Genomic DNA, 24,354 nt, shown 5'->3' with positions numbered 1-24,354 from the left:
TAGAGTAGCAGGACTTATGATGAGGTGAGAAAAGCAAAATTAAGAAATAAGTCCTAAGAGTAGTTTTAGTATTTAGAAAACAATTTAAGCTGATCTGATTGGGCCACTGTTGTGGTCCAGTACAATGCTGCTCTCTGATGTCCTGCCTGCTCTAAGTACAAGACAGTCTGGCAAATGCTGATTTGCAGAAGTTCCTCCAAATTTCATGCTTACAGATCCCTTCTTTATTTTTTTATAATCTAATGATATAAAAGATGAAGAGCTGAAACTGTTGCTGAACAGACCTCGGTGTGGCTGCAGCTCCTTCTGGCTCTCCAGTGGTTGTTTCTGTCCATTATGTTATGCCCAATCTGCCTGTAATGGGGATAACTATGTGTTTATGACTTTTGGGGGATGCATTTTAGGTTTTTTTGTTTAACTCAGTGAATCACTTTAGTGGGTGGATTCACACATCTGCGCATGTCGTCTCAAAGGAAATGGAAGGAGTGCAGACTACAGTGGAATGGGAATGGGAATGGTATTAAATTAGTGTTCACTTGAATTGGTTTATGCAGTTGAGAAATGCTTTGTTTTCTATAATTCCAAGAAACACTGAAGAATAGTAGGGACTATTGAAAGTGCATCATGAACTTTCCCTTCTCCTGTCGTTAGGGTTTGGCAGTGTCCTGCAGTTGACTTCCAAGATTACCATGGAAAAATAACAATGTAGCAACTTTTGGTGGTGTTTGTTCCTGTTCAGTTGTAATGGTAATATGTTAGTCACTAATGTTGGGATTGCTGTTGCCATTCCTGGGTGTGTGGAACAAGATATGCCTTAGCTCATTCTCTGGTATATATTTTATTTGTATCTTTTGGGCTTGTGATTTCTTGGGGGTTTTTTTTGGCAGCAAGACTTTTTAAGTGTAAAGTTTGCAGAGGTGTGCTTAGTCCTTGTTTCTTCATCTTCAGACATTGTCTTGCCAGTTTGTGTGTGCGTTGTGTCTAACTTGTTTTTAAAGGTGTTATCTTGAGGAATTTTCAAATCTTGGGCTACCTGAGAGAGCAGTGTAGTGTCATAGCATGACAGGGAGGGTTGGAAGAATGCTTTGTTGCTGTGTACCCATTAGGTACACTTGTGTTTCGGTGCAAATGTAAACGGTAGTTTAATTTTTAAAATTTGCCATCTTCATTTTGGATTTGTTTGAATTGGTAGAGGTTTGATTTATGGATAGAGCAGTCAAAACAATTATATCATACAAAGGCATCATGATATACTATCACATGTCCAATTCACAGCATTAATTAGAACTCTTCACCTAAAACAAGTAGCTAATGAAATGTTTCAGCAGCTCTGTATTTGTCTAAAATGCTCTGCTTAAACATTGTGTTTGTATATCATACTACAGGCACGCTGTGTTAGTGCAAGCTACACTAATAATTGTGCTGAATGCTCTATAAGACATTGGTGATGGACTCTGCCTTTTGAGACCCATCAATTCGAGATGATACACAGATAGGAAATGCTTATGTAGGCTGGTGGCTGTGTTTGGACTCAGAAGTGTGCCTGCAGGTCTGCTCTCATGTTCTGAGCAGCGAGTAGGGTTTTGGTGGGTCAGATCAGTGCATAGCATGTGACTAACTTGGAAATAATCTCACAAACTTCTTTCAGTAGGGGTGAGCGAGACTGCAGCTGCAGTGTAGGGCTTAGATTGGGTAATGTGAAGTCTAGAAAATAAGGATATGAAGTAATTTTGCCTAAAGGACTAAGCGACGATCCAGAGAACATGGTGTAAAACTGTTCTTTCCCACATCAGTCTCGTGAATCACCCTACACTCTGCTTTCCAAGTGAAATGGAGGAAAGTGTGTTCCATGATTTAGGTGAATGGGAAGAGAATTACAGGGAGGAGTCAAGGACTGCAGGTGCTGTGATGAGTGAAAACAAACGCAGCGGCTGCCTTGACCCAAGCTTTGTCAGAAGGAAAGACAGAGTCTCACACTCTCAGCTTGCTAAGGCCTCTAGTGGGATCTTGTGAATAACACGGAATGATGTACACAAGAGCAAGAAATTGGATATGCATCTTGTTAAGATCCATGATTTTTGTCATGATTTGTGTTTTAGCATTTAGAAAGCTAAGCAAGCTGACTTAAAAAATGTTATACTATATTATATTTTCCATTTCTGTGTGTCTGGCTTTCCTGAGTTGCATCATCACTGTGTTTAAATTTGCTTGATGTTTTTTGTTGATGGAAATATATGGCATAAGTAGCCCAGTTGTTTGCAGAGCATTGGCTTTTTTGTAAATGTTAAGTTTTCCCATTTGTATTTTTTTTCCCTCCTTTGTCTTGTGGTATTTGCTTTGATATGATGGCATTTTTTTTCAGCTTGGCATTTGGACAAAGGTTTCTGATGTGTTCTTGCCATTGTGTGTCATAGCTAGCTTTTAATATTTCACATCAAATTTAGCCTGACTTTTTTGTTGGTTTTGTTCTGGTTTTCTACAGTGGACAGGCCAAAATCCCAGCAAATCAGAACTTCTGGTACCATAAGGCGAACTTCTTCTTTGGACACAATAACAGGACCTTACCTCACAGGACAGTGGCCACGTGATCCCCATGTACACTACCCTTCATGTATGAAAGATAAATCTACTCAGGTAAAAGCTGTAAAACAAGACAACAGAGATGTTTCGTGTAATTGATGTCTACCTGGTAATACTTCTATCAGCTGATCTGGAATCTTAGTTCAACTTAATTCTGAAGAAATATGTGGATTCACTGAATTTTATTATAAATATGAAACCCTAAAAATAGGGTACACTAGTCTTTTTTTAATCAGTGTCAATTCAGTAACATGGTATGTGACAGATAATATTTTTATGCTTTTAGAAAACAGTTGTTAAAAATAATTTTCTCTATGTGGGCAGATCTGTTGAGGCTAAATAAGCAGATTTCAATCTCAGCCTTGTATCTGGTTTAATGTGAAACTGCTATATGCAAAATTGTGCTGAGTGTTTTGTTTTTTTAAAAGATTCCATATAGCAGGGGCTGACAAAGTAAAGATTTTACTAAATTATGGTAATAAATCTGTCAGTCTCAAAACATGGGTTTTTGTACTTGTGGGAGTGAAGGGGGAGGAGGAGAGAGGTTGCTGTGATCAGTTTGTCACTGGAGGGGAGATCAAGAGAAGGAAGCTGGGACTAAGCATGCAGTGTGGTCTTGAGATGTCCCCTCTTGCTGCATCATAGCAAGAAAGACCCATAAAGATGCTCTGTGGAAAAGTTGCCTCTTGAAACCAGATACTGAACAAGAGCCTTACCATCAGCTCCAGGAAGTATTGAGATTATTGATGGCCTGATACCCATGTGATAGACTTGGATTCTCTTCAGGGCTTCCTTAGCAGGAACCTCTGGCAGTTAGGCTGCTGCATCATTCATATTGCTCCAAGTGTGCTTTGGCTAGAAAGGTGAATGTTGTTTCTTGCCTGCTTCCTCCTCATGCTGGAGCTTGTTGCCTGCAAAGATGATCACTATCAAGCAGATTAGAAATACATAGTTCTAACCCCCCAAATATTAGCAAAGGAACTGCATTCTTGGTTTTTTCAGTAGTGCTGTTGGGGTATGGAGTAAGTCGTCTGAGTTTGTGTTCCAAACTAAATTAGAAACTAGAAGAAACTACCTCTCTTTGATTATGTTTTCAGTCTACAGACCTTGTAGGAAAGGTTGTTAAATCAGTTGCTTATGTCTTGTGCCATGATTCTGGTCCATGGTTACCATGGGTTTTTAAATAGATTCTCTGATTCTAGTCTTTTGTGTAACACTTAATTTGTCGTGACAAGTTAGAATATATATATAATTTTCCTCATCTCTTTAAAATATGCTGTAATGCAACACTGGAAGTCCTCTGGGGGAAAGATAAGCATAGAATGATTAAAAAAGAAAGGATCTCTCTGTATGTTTCAGAAATATTATTTAATGAATTTGGGATCTGATGATTAAAATGTTCCAAGAAAAAAGTTTAGAAACTGTAGTGGTACCCTTTCAGAAAATGCCGTGTTCAGTTTCTGCTTGTTCGTTTTGAAACCAGACAGTCAGTTTTCGCAAAGTAGAAGCAGCAGTCATCTTTACTGTCATGAAAGATCTGCCTAAAAAGCTCTTAATCCTGGATTTACTTTTAAGGTGCCTTTCTTTCACAATGCTATTGCCTTGGAAGCCTTCCTGTTTTGAAACTATAATTTCCATTCAGTAGATTTCTCAGTAGCATGCTTTGTAGTTCTTGTATTTCTCAACCCCTCTTTTAAAACATATATCCATATCAAACTTGGCAAATACCCTTATGAATAGAAAATTTAGAATATTTAAACATTCACAAACAAACCTTTTCACTAGTTACGGAAAAGATAAACAAGCTTGTTCTATAAATATTTGAGCTCCAAGTATTTGGCAGTAAAATTGCTTTTCCTAGTGAGCTCAAGTAAGTGTTTAGGTTATGTGAACTGTTGGCTGCCTCCCTTAGCCTCATTCAGAAACTAAAAATGAAGTTTTACCTTTTCAGCATAGTCAGATGGAAGACAGAGGAAAGGCAGTACTGACCTGTTGTCATTACAAACTGAAGTAATTATTTCAAAGGGATAAGAGCAGGGAAGTTTCATGGTTTGGATTTGTGGATATCTTCTAACAAAGATTTGTATTAACTGTCTTTTTATTCAAAGCATGCCAAACTCAAGCATTTAGCAGTGTCTAAGTTGAGGCACAAAAAAAGTCTTGACTACTTTGGACCGTGAATATGTAAAATGGAACAAGCGATCAACAAGTGACTCGCACAGTGATTTCCAGTTGGGGTTTGGGTTGTGGTTTTTTTGTTTGTTTGTTTTTTGTTTGGTTTTTTTTCTCCAAATAAAATACTATGGAGGCTTGTAGATGATCATAAAATCATAAAACATTATCTTATGTTTTGGTTGTGTGAGGTTTTTGTTGTTTGAGCTCTGTATAGTTTGAAGTCTATCTTGTTTCAAGAACTAAGAATGAGTTCTAAGTTGCTGATAGGATGCATGCATGGCAAATTAAGGTAAATTAAATTAAAGCCTTGCTCTTTGCCTGAGTACAAGCACAAGTGCTTCTGCTGCTTTCATGTTTGTTGGCTAAGTAGCAGTTTAGCTCATGCGAGTTCATATGTAGTTTACACTATCTAAAAATAGCAACACTTGGTAGTTTAACAGAGTGGAAGATGTTAGAAAATAAAAAGATAATGAAAATCAATAAACAATTTTTTTGTATGTGCATGTTTCATTGGAGAATAAGTGATCTCTTGTTTTACTTCTGAACTCATGAACAACTCAGTATAACTTACACTGTAGGTGGAATAATTACTTCTCTTTCAAGGGTATGTTTTGTCTCTAATTAAACATTAATTTAAAATCCAAATTTTGGGCAGTTTTGTGAAGGTAGTGATTATGGCTGTTCCATTGTTCTTCAAATTCTTGTATTTAAAGAAAGAGAGTCAGTTTCTGGTCTTCACTGTGATCAGATAAACCTTTAATGAACTTTATTCTAAGTCCTTGTTTCCCACTTAAGTTCTTTCAGCTGGTATAGTGCTCATGAAAAAAAAGGTTTCTTCTTTCTCTAAAATAAAACCAGGATTAAAAAAAATATTTCAATAATATCTTATTTAGATGGAGCAGATTTTTTTTTGGTTTTCATGTCTGTTGCATCTCGGAGAATGGGAACTGTAGTTCATATTTCTCTGTCCCTCTTACTTGCCCCAAGTGTTTCAACTGCAAATACAGAAGAAACATGCGGTGATTGTGTTTGCTTTTGGAAAAATAGACTGTAAAGCTGTGCATTCTGATATTTGCACAATTCCATATTTCTCAGAATTCTGTGTGTTGATGCTCATGTATGTCTGCATATGCATACAACTAGCTGATTTTTCAGGAGCAGCAAGTTTTGGATAATCAGAGGATTTTTTTTAGTAGTGTTTTAAGAACTTCAGAAATCCAAATAAACTTACTACTATAGGAAGTTAAATCTGTTGATATACTTTGTGATCCTCTTTGTGAGTTCTTCCCCTGTCCTACTTTGCTCTCCTTTTGTAAAATCTGAACTTTTCATTAAGGTCTTTTAAAACTCAGTATATATTCCTTCCCTATTTCTTCTGTCTCTGTTGGGAGCACTGATGGAGCAATTTTGTACACCTTTATGCTTCATCATGTAAGTATTTTCCCGTTCCTACTGTAAGAAATAATTCAATGTTGAAATGGTTATGCCTAACCTCAAAATCTTCAGAAACGTTTGGATAATTATCAGAGTAGTAATATAATTATTTGTCATTACCTAAATAATTTGAAAAGTATTTATGAAATTAAAAAGGAGAGATTAGAGATAAACATGAAGTTGATGTCACAGCAAAAATGTTTCCAGTTAAATTTTGTCTGTGTAATCTTTCTCAATCTAAATAATGCAAAGAAAAGAACACATGACCAAATGGAATATTATCCAGTGATTTCCAGTTGATGACTTAAACTGGATTCCAATATAGCCTTTCTCATTGTATATGGCAATTAGGTATTATACAAATGGAATTGAAGAAAATTTGCAAAATGCTTTTCAGAATTTTTGCTTCTCTCTAAGGAATAATGCAGAGTTATTAAACTGGAATGCTTGGATAAAATATGTTTTTATGTGTAGGTAAAGGCTTTAATGTAGTTAGCTCTTGTTAGACACATAGCTAGTGTTTTATGTTCTGGATACAATATTTTTTTGCTCTAAAATTAATATAATAAATGAGGAGGCTTAATTCCATGAGGCCTTTTAATTGGCGTATTAGTTATCATTGATTTTATGGTATATTTTAATGACATACTTTGGGCAGAAGGGACAGGGAAGAAGATACATGTGTCATAGAGCTATGAATTTATCATTTCTTAAACTGTCTGATGTCTAGGGGTCATCATCTATAGTCAAATTAACTTCTAGGTCCTTAGGCCATTTCTTAATGTAAAATTTCTAGAGGGCCTTTGCATGCTGAGTTAGAATGATGGTAATTGTGGTTTACATGGGTTGAAGAGAGCAACCAGATGTGATGTTCTCAGCATGTCCTATCCCATGTGCCAACTGAAATAGACCACGAACCTTCAGATTTTGAAAACCTGTACTTCATCTTCTGTAGCTGCCGCATGCATTACGTAATGTTTTCAAGGTTCTCCTCCTAAAAATGTTTTAAATCTTTGTTTCTCAATGTGGACTTGCAGGACTAATCCTTCTTTGTGAAGTTCAGTGCAGACTTACGTGATGCTGTAAATTTGTTTCTGATCTGAAATACTATTAGTTTCGCACATAGTGCCTCATCTCTCTGTGTTTCTTGACTTGAAATGCAACAACTTTGATCTTGTATATTGTGATTTGGAAGGTTTTTTTTAAATACAATTTTGAGTTATGTTTTTACTTTCATTACTTTTTTTGATGTGTTTAGCACATGGGAAGCACACTTGCAGCTTCAAATGAAGGCGTCCAGGGATAAGCCTTTTTTGTGAAAGTTGTAAATAAAGATGAGAAAACAATTTTTATGAGATGTGACAAGTCATGGGTGCTATACGCCCCCATCTTATTTGAGATCTAAATTGACAGCATTTGAGTGGGATATGAGGTGGTCATACATGAGCTAAACTTAGAAAAGCAGAGTCTCTGTTTGAATGCAGCAAGTCTGGGGTGCTTCTGGTTGGTTTTTTCTTTTTTCTTTTTAAAGCTGTTCTTGAATATAAGGATTTGGAGTTACAACCCCAAATCTAGTCTTCATATAACGTGGGTTACAGTATATCTTAAGCAGCAATTTCTAGGGTTTGAAGAAGACTTATCTTGCTGTAACATTCTAGTGTCTGCTCATGTTGTTATTTTTCTTAATGATGTTTCTTTTTCAATCTGAAGCTAAATAGCACATTAATATAACACTGCATGACTTCAGTACTACGTTAGGAACATCCTACAGTAATTGTAATCTAATACTGTAAATAAAATTGAGGGTCACAAAATAGTCTGCCTGCTGTATACTGACTGTATGTATATTTTGAAAGGTTATGTTTTGACTCAGTTTCCCAGAGGTTGAAAGCAACTGTGTAATCCTTGTCTCAAGGGAGATAATATTTGAATGGAAGAGAATGTCAAAGCATACTTGAGAAAGTACAAAATTTAGTATTAAGTGAATGGATGTGTTGTAATTTTTTCTATTGATTTCTGAGTAAGTCAACTGCAATATAAGGATTCTCACCTCTTACTAACAGTCACAGGTGGTGTTGATCAAGGTCTTCAGGATGGTGTTACTAGTTTGTTCTTTGCCTTTGCTATCTGGATCAATATCTGTGCTTATTAAAAAAATACAAGCAGACTCTTGCTTTCTGCATATTTGTTTTGGTATTTAATAATGTACTTCTCTTTGCTGAAAAAGTCACTGGCTTTTTAGACTCTTGATACTTCTTCTGTTTATTAAGCTGTAGTTGAAAGGCTATGAACTTATAGTGATCCCTAGTGTGCCCTCCTGCACTACAGGTAAGTATTTAAGCACCCAAAATGCCTGCTTCTACTTCACCCTGGAGCTGTTCCCCAAATTATGGAGCAGTGTTGTGTTCAGAAAACACTCTTTAGAAGATAAATTTTCGTAGAACTCCTTTTCCATTGGTGTTTTTCTGGTTCTGTACGAGGGTATGGTTCCAGCTGTGCTTGTGGTATAGTAAAATACTGTAAGAAAAGAGCAATTGAAATTGGAAAGTAAATTGTGATAGATTGGGAAAGCCCATGATTTCGAAAAAGGAGCAAATTTTCCCTGTTTTCTCTAGTTCATTAGAAATCTGCAGGCCACTTCAGGGTTTAAAAAACCACATTTAAAGCCAGCACAATTTGTATGAAAGGCTCACACAAATTTCAGGGAGCTAGTAAATACCCAATCTGCAAAAACAAGTAATTATTAGAACTTGGCTCTGTTAAAATGCAGAGCAAGTGGATGCACAAACAGGTAGCACAGGCTTGTGGCAGGGGCTCTGCGCTGGGTGACGAGAGTCAAGGGTTGTCTGGCTGAGGGATTCCCATGTCTTCCACATAGTTTTAAGTAGCTATTTTAATTCTTCTCTTTTGATTATTTTTTTTTCATAACCACATTATGTTCTGGCTTCTTCCCCAGACCCAAACAGAGTCATATAATAAACACATAGAACTCTTAACTTTTTATATAAGGATTCGTTTTTTCTTTTCTGGGAACATGCAGCAAAAACATAGTACTGATTTTTTTCTGTTTTGCTTTCTAGTCATCCACATAGCTAACTGGGCCTTTGGTTGAAGTATTTCTGGTGGTGTAAAAATAACAGAAAAAACTCCACCAAAAACATGGAAAGTGCAGGGCTGGCAGAAAATGTAAGTGGGATACGTAGCCCTGTGCACACAGAGGAGTTAGGTGCTGGGCTGTGGGCTGTATAACACTATGGCAGTGTGGTGGTTATGAAAGGATAGCCTATGCTCTGAAATTACAATTCCTGATGGTAGCATGCCTGGCCCAGTGTGCTTGGTTAGAGTGGCCTGGCCCTGGGGAGTTGCTCCCACCTCCCTTTAGGCATGTAGGTACTATAGAAGTTTCTAGACCCTAGAGAGGCAACAAGAGTGAGGAAAGCTGTGGAGGAGGCAGGGTTTCCATACATGAGAAGGAAGTCCTGCAGGGAGGTGGATCTCCAGTCCTATCTATCCTGCTGGGCTGGCATCCTGTCTCCCTTGCAGAAGTGTCAACAGTGGTTCCCTCCCTGAAAAAACCCACTGACAAATTCTCATAGTTTTCAATGCTGTAGTTTTATTTCTTGTGGGCTGTGAAAGATTCAGCTGTTTCTAGTAGGAATTGTTGGGGATACCCCCCCAAGTTTTTTACTTTTACTAATTTATATTTATGTGCCTCTAGCCCTGAGTTTTATATGGTTCAAGTCCCAAACTCTTCGTGGATTTTAGATGTCCCCATTGCTCTTGTGACTCATGTTCAGAAATGCTGGTGGACACCCTTGTGGGGAATAAGTGTAGGAGTTGAGAGACTGGGCTTCCAGATGCTTCTCAGTCCTTAGGGTTTAACTTTAGCTCCTACATCTAGGGATAGTCCCTACACTTCTGGGCTTTGAGAAGGGGCTGGAGAAGGCCTGCCTGTCACTGTGCTGCTCATGTGAGTTGGTGCCAAAATTAAAACTAGTGTATCAAACTCTGTATCAAGTCAGAATTAGCAAGAATGGATTGATTCTATGGCACAGTGGTTGAGAAAGACAGGTGGAAGAAGTGAATCCTGGCTTTTGATCTCTGAGTTTGTACAATTTTTTTTAAGCTTGTGGTTTTCTAAACTGCCTACTGAGTGAAAACTAGATATGGATGCCAAAGCACAGGTGGGATCAGCCAGGTAAGGTTTTTTTGTGATTGTCAGGCCTCTGATTCCTTCTTCAGTAATGTGCATTGACCTCATCCTTTGTGAATGCAAGTTTACAGTCTTAGTTTGCTATATTTTTCTTTATTTATTGAGACTGTTACTGCTGCATATCAGATTCTGAAATTTATTCTTCACGTATAATGCTTGACCTCTCACACTGCCTAAAGAATAAAGCAATAATTTGTACCAGAAGCTTTTATTACCTGGAGAATCCAGTTCAGTGTATTTGCTTTTTTTTTTTTTTTTTTGTTCTCTCTAGACACCTAGTTGTTGGGCTGAAGAAGGAGCAGAAAAGAGATCACATCAGCGTTCAGCATCGTGGGGAAGTGCTGATCAGCTGAAAGAGGTGAGAAGTTTTGCACAGTGGAGCCTTTCAAGTTTTGATATGCCCAAGGCATTTTTCAAGCCCTGTCTGGAGTCCAGGAAACTGCACCCTTTCCCTCCCCCATGTTGCTTTTGAAATGGATTTTGCCTCCAATGTAAGAGTTGTTTCAAGAGTGGTTGTTATTTTATTTGGACTTCCTCCTTGCCTACTATGAAGTGTTGGCTGTGAAGGAGTGACCAAAGTGAGCACTGAGGAACAAGCTTGTTGTTTCTTACTAATTTTTCTGTTTAGGGTTACCTTAGCTAGCTTTCTGTTCTTTAACACCACTCTCCTGAAAGAGGCAAAGTGTAAGGTGGTATGTTAGCACAATCTTGTTTAGAAATTTTATTCTCAAGTTTTAGGTTGGAGATAGAGAGGACATGACTTTCACAAATGAAAAAAGGGATCAAGTGTCAATAGAGTAACAGTATGAGTACATGAAATGCTCCTTAATCGTACATATTTTAATATAGAGTCCAATTGCAACTAGAAGAAACCCACCAAAAGTGAAGTGGATTTGCATCATGAGAAAGTAGATATAGTAAAATGGTCTCCAGCTCCACTGAAATGACTATTTCAGTTTTTGACCCAGTAACCTCCATTTTGTACAGACAGGGTTTGTGTAGCTAGGTCTGTTCAGACCCTCATAACTGGCCTACATTCAGCCTCATGCTCCTGTCAGGAAGGGTGTAGCCTCTCCAAGAACTACACTTTTCTTTTTCAAAGCTGAATCTTGCAGCGTGTTCCCATGAGGTGGACGTTTTCCCCGATACTCAGGGCTTTTTGCATCTTCTCACCTGACTCCCAGTTGATTATGGCATTCAAAATGAGAAGAAATGTATAGGTTACCTAAGGAGATGATGTTAGAGGCGATATATAGTCCAGTTTTGAACAGCCATTGGTAGGAAGAGTAATTGTCAAAAGGAGTGATGCAGGTTTAATCAGTTGAATTTTAAAATCAGATTTGGCAAATACGGAATATTCTTGCAAGCCGGTGGTGGCAATGGCCTCGTTTTTAAAGATCCAAGAGGGCTGTCTTTTCTCACCTCACTGAGTACCTCATGAAACCCATCATAGCTTATGTATTGGTACCTGGGCCATCAGTTGCCTGGATGACTTCATCTGCCTCTGTGAGGAAGCATTCTGAATCACAGATTATGTGCCCAGAAATTAGTGCAAGAAGGAGTTTTGTGTCTAAAAAGTTTCAGTTTTAAGTGTTACCTACCAGCACAAAGGAATTATAGCACAGACAGGAATAACATTTGGTTTTCTAGGATAATGCTTGCTTGTCTTTACTGAGAGACCATCCTTCATATTCTGGCAGTTCCCTATCAAGTTGTGCAACAAGCAGCTTTTCTTCACCACAGGGCTGTGGCTCTCAGTGATAGTGAAACCTTCAGCATGTAAGCAAGTCTCTGCCATTTGATAACAGTGGCCCATTGTGCTAGGTTGCCACCCTCCTTATGTACTGACCACAAGAGAAAGATAAAAAATGTGTGGCCAGTGTGTTTCATGGTTCCTTTTTTTTGATAGAACACAGTAATGAACGAAATAGGGTGTGTGGAAGGGGGTTGATTCCATCCAAATTTTACAGTGGTGGTTCACCCTAAAACCTGCTCTTGCCTTCTTCAGCTTATAGTTCTTCCCCTTCCTCAGTTTTCCTTTTTCCAGCTTCTTTTTTTCCTTTTCTCGTTCCTCAGTTTCATAGCCCTAGTGTCATTCTACAGCCAATACTCATCTGTCTTCCCTTATTTGAAGTCTTACTCTGTTACCTTCCAGCTCCTTGTCTGTTCTGTCTCTCCATTACTTGGCTTTTATTTTATCCCTTTTCCTTTCCCTCACCTGTAAGCCTGTATGGTGAGTGTTAAATACCTACAGTATCTGTGCGCTCAGTTTCTTTGTGCCACAGTAATCTGCAGTTTCTGGAAGGAGAAATTCTCTGGGGCAGTTCTATTCAAACTGTAAAGCCTACTAGAGACAGAATTACAAGCAAATATAGCTGCCAGTTCCAGGCATCTTTCTTGAACATGTGCAAAGTGAAATTTTTGTTAAAGCTTCATCAAATGTAAAGATTCTTCCAAGGGAATAGAGGAGCACACTCGTAAAGGACCCCAGGCAAATGTCTGACTTTTGTATCCAAAACATTGAACAACATAGCTTCTCAGGTAAAAATCTACAATAATGTGTGTTAGCATATAAAATGGTAAAATCTGTCCCACCCCCCTTTCATTTTAAATTGCGTTGTTACAGCAATTCTAATACTTGCACTGCAATCTCTGATGGGAAGGAGATAGGAGAGCTGAATGTTGCATGCTAGACTTCAGAGAAAATTTGACAAAGCTATGGGCAACTGAAAGCAGGAGCCCAAGTAATGGAAATAAAAGTATCACCTCTCCTGGGCAACTGTGTTTGTTATGTGTAATGTAGGTAACAGTGTGCTGCCCAGCATTTTGAATTGTTTCCCATGGCATTTGGCAGTAAACAAGTAGATCGCTGTTTACAGTTTCCTTGGCTTGGCTTAGCAGTTTGGATTCATGTTTTCTTGTTTCAACAATCAATGAAATGATTCTGTTGGTACTGTAAGCTAGCCAAACATTTGTATGCATAGTTTTAATTGGTTAGATAAAATGAGATTGAATGTGCTTTTAAGTTTTAAAAAAATTGTTTCTTTCCTTGGTTACCTTAAGTGCTATTACAATTAAATACATTTATTTAACACAACTGGGAGCTCTTTTTAAAAGATTTACATTATAAGAACTAGAAGTGAGTGTACAGACCTAAGATCTCAAGCAACCAAATGAATTATGTATTACCACTTAAGAAAAGAAGTTCACTTTGGGTAGTGAAACTTATTTTGCCCTTGATTGAAATACTATGTGTCAGGACTGTCTAGCACTGAAATAGGGAATGTTTGCTTGCTTGTAGTGGGTCTATTAAAAATTTAAAACGCCCCAGCTCTCAATATGAACTTTGTAATGATAGAGTATACCTTTTAAATCATCTCCTAACAAAATCTACTTTGTAAAAATTTCTTTATTCAACTATGTGTTTTTACCAAGTCTTGATTATAACTTGTTGTAAGGTAATTCTGGACTGCTTTAGTGTTAGTTTATTAGATACACATCTTGACTGGGAGATAAAGATGCTATCAGTCTTTGTACTGGACTCAAACCAAGTAGTGGTTTGAACCGCTGGTATTTTTCCCCCTTTCAGCCTGAAATACTTAGTTTCAGATTCCATTAAAGTTGTTTAGGGCCAATTTTAGTTACAGCTTACCCTGAACTGGAATTTACCCAGAAATGGAAAACCCCACGATTTAAAACAAGTAGTTTTCACTTTGTATAGGTTTTTAAGGGCAGATTTCAGACAGCTGATTTTTCACTTCCCTTGAGCAGCTGTGTGTGCTGTATCTGTTACACTGACACCAGCAACTCCCCATTGGAAGGTCCCTTTTGCTCTAACAGAGTACTTGAAAAGGACTTGGGAATAAAAGAGAATTGAATATGAGAGCTTGCATGTCTTAGGTGCTTTCATATACCAATTGAAAGATTGTATTCAAAGGTTTAGGGTGAATTTCTAATGCTTGTTTTGCTCTTTGACCTACTGGTAAACTTGTTTATTAACAAATGGTTCATGAAAGTGATGGAGCCCAGTCATTAACAAGGAGTTTGTGGTTTTTTAATTCATAGGAATTTACCATGTTGTGTAGCCTGACTTATAAAAACACAGCCTACTGGCTGGTAAATATTAATGAGCATGGGGAGAGGAATGGTGGGATGTAATATGTTCCTTCATATTAGTAGTCTGCATCTAGGTCTCTTCAAATGAAAAATTACCAGGATACTTAGATTGTCCCAGTGTTGTAAAGAACTGACCTAATATGGTTATTTTTCAGGTTTGTGCCATTAGTTACATTAGACTATGTGCATGGTACATATGGCATAGACAGGATTCGTATTTATTTCAAATACTCATCAAGCAAAAAATACAGGTTTTTCCCTTGTTGCTTTAATAATCTTTGATGGTCATCTTGTAGTTGGCTATATGGCGGTAAACCATCAAGTCTAAACTGAAAGTTTTTGTCCTGGATCTCTTTATTCAGGTTTATTTCTGTTCTGATGCACTGATCTTTGTGTTTTCTTGGGGCTTTTTCGCTGTTTGGGTTTTTTTATATAAATTACTGTAAAGTAGGTGATGAAAAGAGCCCTTGCAATGAGTCAACAGCATTGCAGGGAAGAGTCACTGGAAGAGCAAAGGCTGAAAACTTCCTTAATTTTTTGAAATGTGCACAGATGTGAGCTTTGTGTTCTCCCTTCGTGCAGTCACATGAGAGTACTTGCCAAATGCGAATTTAAAATACATACTGTGAATTTACTGATATATATGTTTACATCTTGTAAAGCAACGAAATAATTTTAAATAATAAGTAGCATTTGAACATTGGAAGTAGTGTTCAAATTGAATTTATTCCTTGAGGAAGTCCTTCCTTTTGTCATGTGTTTTTGTGGGTTTTTGCAGTTCGGTTGGGTTCGGCTTGTTTATTTATTTATTTATTTATTTTACTTTTAATTGTATCTTCTAAGAAACTACTTGTATTTTCTAATGAGAATGTTCTGCCCATCTTGAAGCAAGGTTGACAGGGAGAGCATTTGAATTGGTATACTAAAGTAATTATCACATTTTATGGATCTGAGTGCACATAGGTGTGAGGACAAGGTTTAAATGGCTTTGACAAGTGCATGATTTAGGATACACATTTGATGTTTCTGTGGTGGATTACACGTGTTCCTTAATATGATTGTGCATGCCCCAGTCACATTCATGCTCAGTACTTGGGCATGTGAGGGAAATGCTGTCCCAGACCCTTTCTGTTCTTAGCTGCTCTGTGAAAATGGAGTGTTTTGTTACTGCACTTTGTTTTCCCCAGCTTAGCACGTTGTTCCTCTTCTGCCACTAGCTTGGCACCATCTTCTTTGCACCGATCTGGTGTAATGCTGTATCTTCAGGTACATGTTCTCCTGATACTACTCACTTGGCACCATTTTCTTTGCACAGCAGACTCCCTAGCTCATATTAGCTGTATCAGTCGAGTGCCCAAGAGTCAGGATCTGCTGCTTCTTTGAGATACTTGGTTAAACAGGTGCCATCGAGGCATATGTTTCAGACTCCCTTCTTACTACACAAATTATATTTGTTTTTGTAGGATTAAGCATACCTTATTCTTGCTGTAGATCATTTTGGCTGTGTTTAATGCTCTGATGGTGCTTCTCTGGTGCCTGGGAAGGAGGTGTAGATAAACTTCTAGGAAGCTAGCACAGCTGTCTCTTCCAGTTAGTAATTTCAGTTTGAGAGAGAGAATAATTGGCAATAAAAAGATAATCTTGTAGAAGAAAAAAGGCTATTGCAATTTCAGGATTAGCTTTAGAAAGTGGTAGACTCTGTGGACTCCCTTTGATGAAGAGGAGGAGCATCATTTAGTTTGGAGGATTCCATGTACTTGGCGATGTTGCCTTCTTACTGGTTGTCTGTGCTGTATGCCTCTGTCTCCCATGTCTGGAGGATAACTAAGAAATGGCAGATTCCTTTTTATGTGCCCATCCTAACTTTCTCTTTTTTTTTTTTTTTTTTTTTTTGTCCCGTGGTTACTACAACGTCATGGACTGCTAGGGTCCTTCAAGTTCATGGCTAAAAACATGTTATCTCAGAAGACATACCTATTTCTTTGCAGCATTGAATGTTTGGCTTGATCATACCAAGTCCAGATACACAGTCAAATTCTTCAACAAGTTTTCATCTTTCCATTTCTCCACAGTGACCCAAGAAGCCTTTTCTTTTTGTTACTGTTAATAACCTACTGACTGCCAAAATATACATTCTTTTGAGGTGCCTGAGAGAACTTTAGATTCCAGGGATCCACGATTCCTTTCATGATATCAGAGCTTCAAGGTTTTGGCTAGCCTAGAGACATACCACCCCATCAACACTCTCCCATTTAATGCTTGCACTGTCCAAATTTTACAGTGACAGGCTGTGTTCTCAAAGGTTTGCAGGCTGTTTGTGACAGAAATCAGTCAGCCAGATCTGAGGTGGAATTGTGTAGGTTTTTTTTTCATAGTGTGCACCTGAGGAGAGCTCAGAAACCAGGTTTCATTTAAATTAAAGAAAATGGGATATTTGGACTTTTTGACTAGAAGTGTATCATTAAGGAGAGGCAGTAGAAATGAAAGATTTATATACAGCACTCTCCACTTTCTGATTGTTCTTGTAGCCAGCCATTTCTGTCCACAGCTGTCTTCTGATCTGGGCATCATTTTTCTCTTCTGTTTTTAAAGAAGATTATTTCCCAGTTCTCCCCATTCTCCCAACATTCCAATGTAAAACATAAATATTTATAGATGTATGTATACTTACCAGACTGTTTACCTGCTTGCCTTTTCATCTGTGGAGTTAGATTTCCTAATTGCTGTTACTCCTACAAGGAGAATGGGAAAGTTCTGAACAAATTTATTTCTTTTTGTTTAGAGATGAAGTATGTTTTTAGATTCCAGAGTTTCTTCAGCATGGTGCTTGAGTTGCACCTCTCTTCAAGAGATGAGTCTGCCAGTTCCCTGAATCTAGCTCATCTGTGTTAGAAACTCAGTTGTGTTAGGGCTCTGTTTTTCTGGATGTATTCTACACACAGACCCTTTTGAAAGTCTGAACTGTTTGTCTGTTGTTGAAAGATCAAAGTAGTCAGCCATTTCTGAGTAGCAGTTCTCTGACTGTGGGTAACGAGCTGTGGCAAGACTTGATTTGAAGCATTAAAGGTAGGTTGTTCTTTGGTGAGTGTTACCAGAATCATCACAAAAGAAAGTCCACAGCCTAGAGCAAAGCTTCATCCAAACTTCTTCACCATGCTCTGTCATCTCTGACACTGTGAAGAGTGATGTGAAGTGATTCTCTACCACAGAATTGCTTTGCAAGAGCGCTAGTGATATATTTAACTACTAGGAATTAACCACAGAGTGCATGTAGTTGTAAGCTGTCACTCAGAAAGGTTAGTTTCCAGCTGATGAAGTTCTTTGAAATATGAATTCCATGTGTGTTCATTCTCCTTACTTGCCCCTTCAGATTTGTAAAAATTGTATCTCTAGCTGAGTTAAAAATGAAATAGGGCCATGCACGCTTTGCCTTATACGCCAGTGTGCTGAGCACGAGGAAGAGTGGGATTTGAGCCTGAGGGAACGAATTATCCAGTTTTAAGGAAGTGTCTGTACCTGTTGTGTGAATTTGCACATGGTCTAAACTTCTGAGACAGTGCTTATAGTGGTAAATACTCTCTTTCATGTAGAAATTTCCCAGGAGGAATAAACAAGTGGAGGAATCTCCAAATGAAATTCTTTGGTTTCTTGTTAAGGAGCAGGTCAAATGGATAATGGCTTTAGTTGCTTTTGACATTTAAAATATGTAACTTTTGATTAAACATCTTTGCAGCAGACAGCAGAAAAGATATTCCATCTGCCTGAAGGAATCTGTGATAATTTAGCCTGCAGGGAAATGCTATTAAATGTATTAAATAAGTTCTCCAAGATGAGCAGTGCATTTTGATTGCCAGTTGTTTGTGAAGGCTCTTTGCTTTTATGATTAATTATCATTGAAAAACTTGGGTTTGGCTTAAGATCAAATAAATTAAATGGTAGGCTCTAAAGTCCCCAGTTTAAGCCAGTTATGGGTCAGAAATTGCTACAAATTGTCATTCTGACTACTTTTGTTTGCATCAGTTATTACAGTGCTTGCTTGTAAATGAGGAAATTCAGTAATTAAACTAAGCCTGTTGTCAGGTTCAGGTTGGCAAATAGGGCAGATAGTTTGGAGAAAGTACCTGATGTGCAGAAAGAAATTTTACTGCTCATACTTCAAGAAAAGACAATCCCATGTGCTTATAAAATCCTCCAAAGAGGATTAACATGTCCGTGATTCTCTTTATATGTGAAGATTTGAGCAGTAACCCATTCGATAACTCATTCTCACTTCACTTGAACTTCCTTCCAGCAGATTGCCAAACTGAGGCAGCAGCTTCAGCGCAGTAAGCAGAGTAGTCGTCACAATAAAGAGAAAGAGCGTCAGTCACCTCTCCATGGCAACCATATAGCAATCAGTCAGACTCAGGTAAGTAGATGGTTCCTTATATTAACAGCCACCTGCCTTACCAGGGTTTGCTGAATAGCCTGCTGTGCCCTCCTGTCTGTCTTGTGTTTGTTTTCTTCTGTGGTACACTGAAATGCCTAACAATTTGATACTACTGTGTCTTCACTGAAGTTTGCCAAATAGTTGTCATACAATAAAAAAAAAGAAGGCTTGCATCAGGATAGCAACTGAAATGTGTTGTGGTGCTTTAAAAATTCTGCCCATGGCCAGATAAGGCTGTGCTTCCAGCAGTATGTCCTTGCTTACAAGACAATTTTTGTGGTACACTTCCAAAAGTGTCTGCTCCTCTGGGAGGTATTTGTTTGCAACCTAATTTCATCTGGTCTAGTTAAAAAATAAAAATAGAAAATAAAGAATGTTCCAAACCAGGGTGTAATGGAGCATGGCTCAATGCAGTATCTGCTCTAGTCTTTACCACCTGCCAGTGGAAGTGAAACCCAATTACAGTTCTAAAGCTCAGGTAAGGTTCAGTCAATGACTTCATGAACCTTAAGCCACTTGTAGAAAGCGTTTAATCATGGCTCATTTGACAGTGCAGACATTTGAGTCTTGCTTAAATTTCATCAGCAGTAGATTTTTGTCTTGGACACCACTGTTTGAACACCTGAAATGTTGGTTTTTCATGGTATTTCCTGACTGTGTTTTTAGCTGACTGGTGTTCTGTAAAGCAGTGGTTGAGCTGTGATGGCTGATCCCTTATGTTCATTCTTCCGTTTGGATAAAGTCTTGTGATGAAGACGTACAGGAGTTAGATATTCTTCCTGAACCTGTTACACCTTTTTAACAAAGGATCCTACTACATTTTGAATAGAAAAGGGTTTTGCTTTACAACTCAAAGTAAGCTGTTGTGAGTACCTGTGCCACTTACAGGCACAGTGCAGTCTTTGACACAGATTGAAATCCACCTAGGACATGCTGTGAAGAAAGATTCTTTAGCACTGGGAGCTCACTTTGTCATTGCTCATGCAACATTTTGATTTCTCAAGGTGTTCTCTGATGAAACTTTTGTGCAGGCAGTGTGTTTTATCAGAGTCAGAGAATGCTTGCAGACAAATGACTTGCCCCTTTGGAGTGACACGCTGTGCAAAGTTCACTTGCTAATAACTCAAAAGATTTTTCATTTTGTCTTACGCATCCTGTGATTCTGTGAGCAAGAGGAGAACATATTCTGACAAGTGAATGCTGTTCATGGCTGTCGGTGTAGATGCATTTATGCAATTTAGCTGCTGCCAAGATCAAGCTTTCGAGGTTGACTGTGTAAGACACGTGCACTCTTATGACTGTTTCTTGTTGGTAACAGAGCTCCACTCCAATAGGCTTTTCTGAAAACCACATTTGTATTTATTCACATGCTCGATTCTTAAACTCAAGGTGATTTATCTTCAGACCTTTGACATAAAGTTCTGAAAAGCTATAAGCTAATGAAATTAAATGTTCACAGAATTGGTCAGGTTGGAAGGGACCACAGTGTGTCATCTCATCCAACCTCCCTCCTAAAGCAGGGTTGTCCTAGAGCATGTGGCACAGGATTGCATCCAAATGGTTCTTGGTATCACCAGTAAGAGAGAATCCATGACCTCTCTGGGCAGTCTGTTCCCGTGTGTGGTTCAGAATAAATATTACATTTTTTATTTACTGAAGCCAACCAAAAGAGAGTAAAAGTGCATTAAGTGAATACTTCAGTTGAGTTGTTAAGCTTTAGGAATGTTATGAAATGCCTTTTGGATCCCAGCTGAAACATCAGCATGAGCACCTTACGTGCTCCCCATCCCTCCACTGTGTATTCTGCATCTGCATCTGGGAAGTGCATATACCTGTCTACTTAGTGATAAGTGAAGTTGTAGAATGCTTTGATTGTAGAATGTTTCTTTGAGTTAAGCAGAGGTGATTTTATTGGCTTTTTATTGGCAAGTGCTTGTTCTGATTTAAATTTGCCAAATAAAGGTGGTCTTCAAGATGCCAAAATTTTTATTATTATTTATTTTATTCCATTTTCCATCTTCAAATCATGTTGCTGTCTACTTTCTAGGCTTGTATTTCCAGATCAGTCCCTATGCCACTGTCAAACATTTCAGTGCCAAAATCAACTGTTTCACGTGTGCCGTGTAATGTCGAAGGAATAAGCCCTGAACTGGAAAAGGTATTCATTAAGGAGAACAGTGGAAAAGAAGAAGTATCCAAGGTAAGCTTACAGTAACATGTTTATGGTTGTTTTCTCTTTGTAATCTATAAACACATGGAAAACCTTCCTTGTGAGAAACCTTCCTTGTGGCTGAAATTACAAATAATTTTCTTCAAAGAACTGTTGGTTTGAAAGCTTTGTTTTAGTGTGGTGGTTTTTTTGTTTTTCATGTTTATTTTTGAAGGGCTTCTGGCAAAACATACTTTGTTTAGAATGGCCTTTCTGTAGAGAACTTGAAAGTTTGTGTGAAATGCAAGTGCTTGAAAATTTTGATACTTCAGGCTGCAGTAGTAAGTAATTAGAGACCAGGACATTAATGTATTTGCTTCATTTTGCATTCCTTTTCTTGAGCAAGATGTCAATGTCAGGTGCTATGCTCTGCTTTTTGGTTTTAATGCTGTTTTTTCATAAACAATGCAGACCATTTTGCTTCCATGAAACCTCTGTGATCTGTCATGGGAGTTCTCTGTATGGGAAGTATTGACAAATGAGGCAGCTTTGCTTATGTGGGACAACTGGACCGTTGGACTTGTCATTGAGGTTACTGCTTAGATGACACTTGAAATGTGAAATAGTTGGTTTACAGCCACTGTTTCCTAACTAGCCAGTGAAATTTTTCTACTGTGGAATAAACTGCTGGTTTTTCTAATCTGCTCCAAGGTGTGAGTTCTTCTCTCATGAATGGTCATGTACTAGCAATTCGGTGTACAAGTCAAGCTATAAAACTTTCATCAGAGGTTAAAGATTCTGAAACCTGATATTCGTAGTTCTTCACTTGGATAGTGAGCCTAAAAAGTTTTGGAGTAGTCTTGGCTTCTCCAGAGACACAGTTGTGCAGACAAAGCAGTCTTAAGAATGAAATACTGTAGTAGTAGTTTTATGCTAAGTTTGCTTTCCTAAGGCTGTCTCTTCCCTTTAGAAGAGGTGTATATTGTAACAGGGGAATGGGGGAAAAAAAAACCCCAAATGTGCAAAGCAAAACAGAAAGCCCAAACTGATAAACTTTGTTGCACCATCTCCAAAGAGAGTATAAAAGGTATGTACTGCAGTGCCACCGTTAGTATGGCTATGGCTTGGGTTGTAATCTCTTATATTTGGAGGAGATTTCATTTATTTATCAGACAGATCATCTTTGTAAATGTTGTCCTTGGGTTTTAACAGCTTATTGCTTGGGATGCAGAACTCTTCTGTGTTACTGAATGTACTGACTCTGATCCAGCAAAATAGTTAAGCACATACTTAAGTGCAGTGTTGGATTGGGGCCAGAGGTGCTCAGCAGTTTACGCAACCAAGGCAATAGTGAGCCCTTCCTCCAAACATCTAGCTGGCAAGAGACTTCAGACACAAAAGAAAGTCATAAATCAGACATTGCTCTTGAAGTCAAGTCCATCTTTGTGGGTAGAGGGTTGTTTCCTTCTACATAACTGCTCATTTCTGTGAAGTCTAGTCTTGTGGGACCTAAACTGGGACTTGTAGCACTGTCTTTGAGCTTACTAGATCTCATAGTTTGCTTATGGAAGATCTTAACAAGAATAATTTACTCAATCTTACTGCTGGTGAACTTTCTCCTAATACAACAGCTTAGCTGTGCTTTAGCCTGGGGGAGTTGGGGCAGCCAGGTTAAAGGTTAGGAATTACTGAACAAAAGATAAACCATAGGAAACCAAACTTCATTAGTTTCACTGCTAGTGAAACAATTTGTTTTTCTTTCAATTTTCTGTCATTCTTTCTTGCAGTAACATTCTGTATTTTTAGAAAGTGTTTTAAAATAGCAGTCAAAGGTAGGTGGTTGCTTTGGGTGATGTGCGAAGGATAAATTATTCTGTAGAGTCACTTGTAAGATTGGTGTGCATGTGGATTTTCAAATGGTTTCTTTTAACCTGTTTCCACATTTACTTCACAGTTTTAACAGTGCATGTTCAAACCTTAATTTTCACATGAATTGATCTATCCAGCTGCAGAAACACTTTGGGCCCTAATATGAATCTGTATTCAGCCAGGAAAGATTTGGGAAATAACATACAACCTACTAAAAACATTGAGAGGGAATATTGCCTTTAGTTCAGTTGCAGCTTGATACCCAGTTTATAATTTTTATTTATTATTTTCAAGTTTAGGTACTGCATTAGTAGCTTTGTGGTTTTTCCTTTCAATAGCTGTGTTTGGGCTGTCCCAAGTAAAATAAAAATGTATTTTAGTTCTATTTTACTTTAGTGTTCTTGATTTTTTTTTTTCTATTAGTGCCACTTCAGTATAAATTAAAATTTTTTTTTTCCTAACAAACTGTTTCTTAGTTCATATATTGAAACCAGACTAGGTGATATATAGGACAAAAATAAGGTTAAAGAAGTTTTATGGATATTGCTTGAATTACTTTTTAAATTCAGTTCCCAGTTCAAATGGGTAACCAGTGAAACTTTCCTCCCATTTTCATGCATCTTGGCTTCATCTTCAGATACACAGATTGATTTAGTTTAGTATTTAGACTTGTTTTTAGTTTTGTAGGACATTACTTTGCATGCTTTGTTTTCCCATCTGCTGACTTTAATTTTTTTGCAATCCTACTTCTTAAAAAAAGTATAAACTCATCTGAAATGTCTTCATCCTTGTGCTGACTTAGTTCTGTTAGTTCTTTGAGACAATATTTGCTTTTTGAATAGTATCTTAATGATGACAAAAATTGTGTTTGTAGAAGTAAAAATAATTACTGTGGATATTATTCCTGTTTTGTGTTTCACAAAGATAGTTGATGAACAGTAATGTCATGTCATTACCTTTTAATAATCTAATTGACTAAAGTTTAGTGCGATTGCATTGTAAGTGGTCAGAGTATTTCAAATGTTTCACTTTTTCAGGTTTAGCCATATATGTATATATTTTCTCAGATCACACGTCTTTCTTAGTTAGCTGAAGGTGTTATCTTTTTTCTTTCATAAAACTAAGTTGGCTTTATTGAGTCACTTCTTAATCACCCATTTCTCCTCAAGTGTTGACTAAAGTTTAGTGCGATTGCATTGTAAGTGGTCAGAGTATTTCAAATGTTTCACTTTTTCAGGTTTAGCCATATATGTATATATTTTCTCAGATCACACGTCTTTCTTAGTTAGCTGAAGGTGTTATCTTTTTTCTTTCATAAAACTAAGTTGGCTTTATTGAGTCACTTCTTAATCACCCATTTCTCCTCAAGTGTATTAATATGAATTCATG

General features: G+C 37.7%; 1 protein-coding gene across 1 annotated transcript in view; it reads left to right on the top strand.

Annotated features, from left to right (window-relative positions):
• The window catches only part of GLCCI1 (glucocorticoid induced transcript 1), a 49,970-nt gene that overhangs the window by 14,140 nt on the left and 11,476 nt on the right, over nucleotides 1–24,354 (top strand). The window contains exons 2-5 of the mRNA XM_009074120.1: nucleotides 2,483–2,634; nucleotides 10,674–10,760; nucleotides 18,810–18,926; nucleotides 20,995–21,147. Of these exons, the coding sequence (XP_009072368.1) occupies nucleotides 2,483–2,634; nucleotides 10,674–10,760; nucleotides 18,810–18,926; nucleotides 20,995–21,147 (509 nt within the window). The remainder of the gene's footprint in view (nucleotides 1–2,482; nucleotides 2,635–10,673; nucleotides 10,761–18,809; nucleotides 18,927–20,994; nucleotides 21,148–24,354) is intronic.

The sequence above is a fragment of the Acanthisitta chloris genome, unplaced genomic scaffold (assembly GCF_000695815.1).
Source record: "Acanthisitta chloris isolate BGI_N310 unplaced genomic scaffold, ASM69581v1 scaffold29964, whole genome shotgun sequence".
Classification (NCBI taxonomy): Eukaryota; Metazoa; Chordata; class Aves; order Passeriformes; family Acanthisittidae; genus Acanthisitta; species Acanthisitta chloris.
This window is presented reverse-complemented; position numbering and strand designations above follow the sequence as displayed.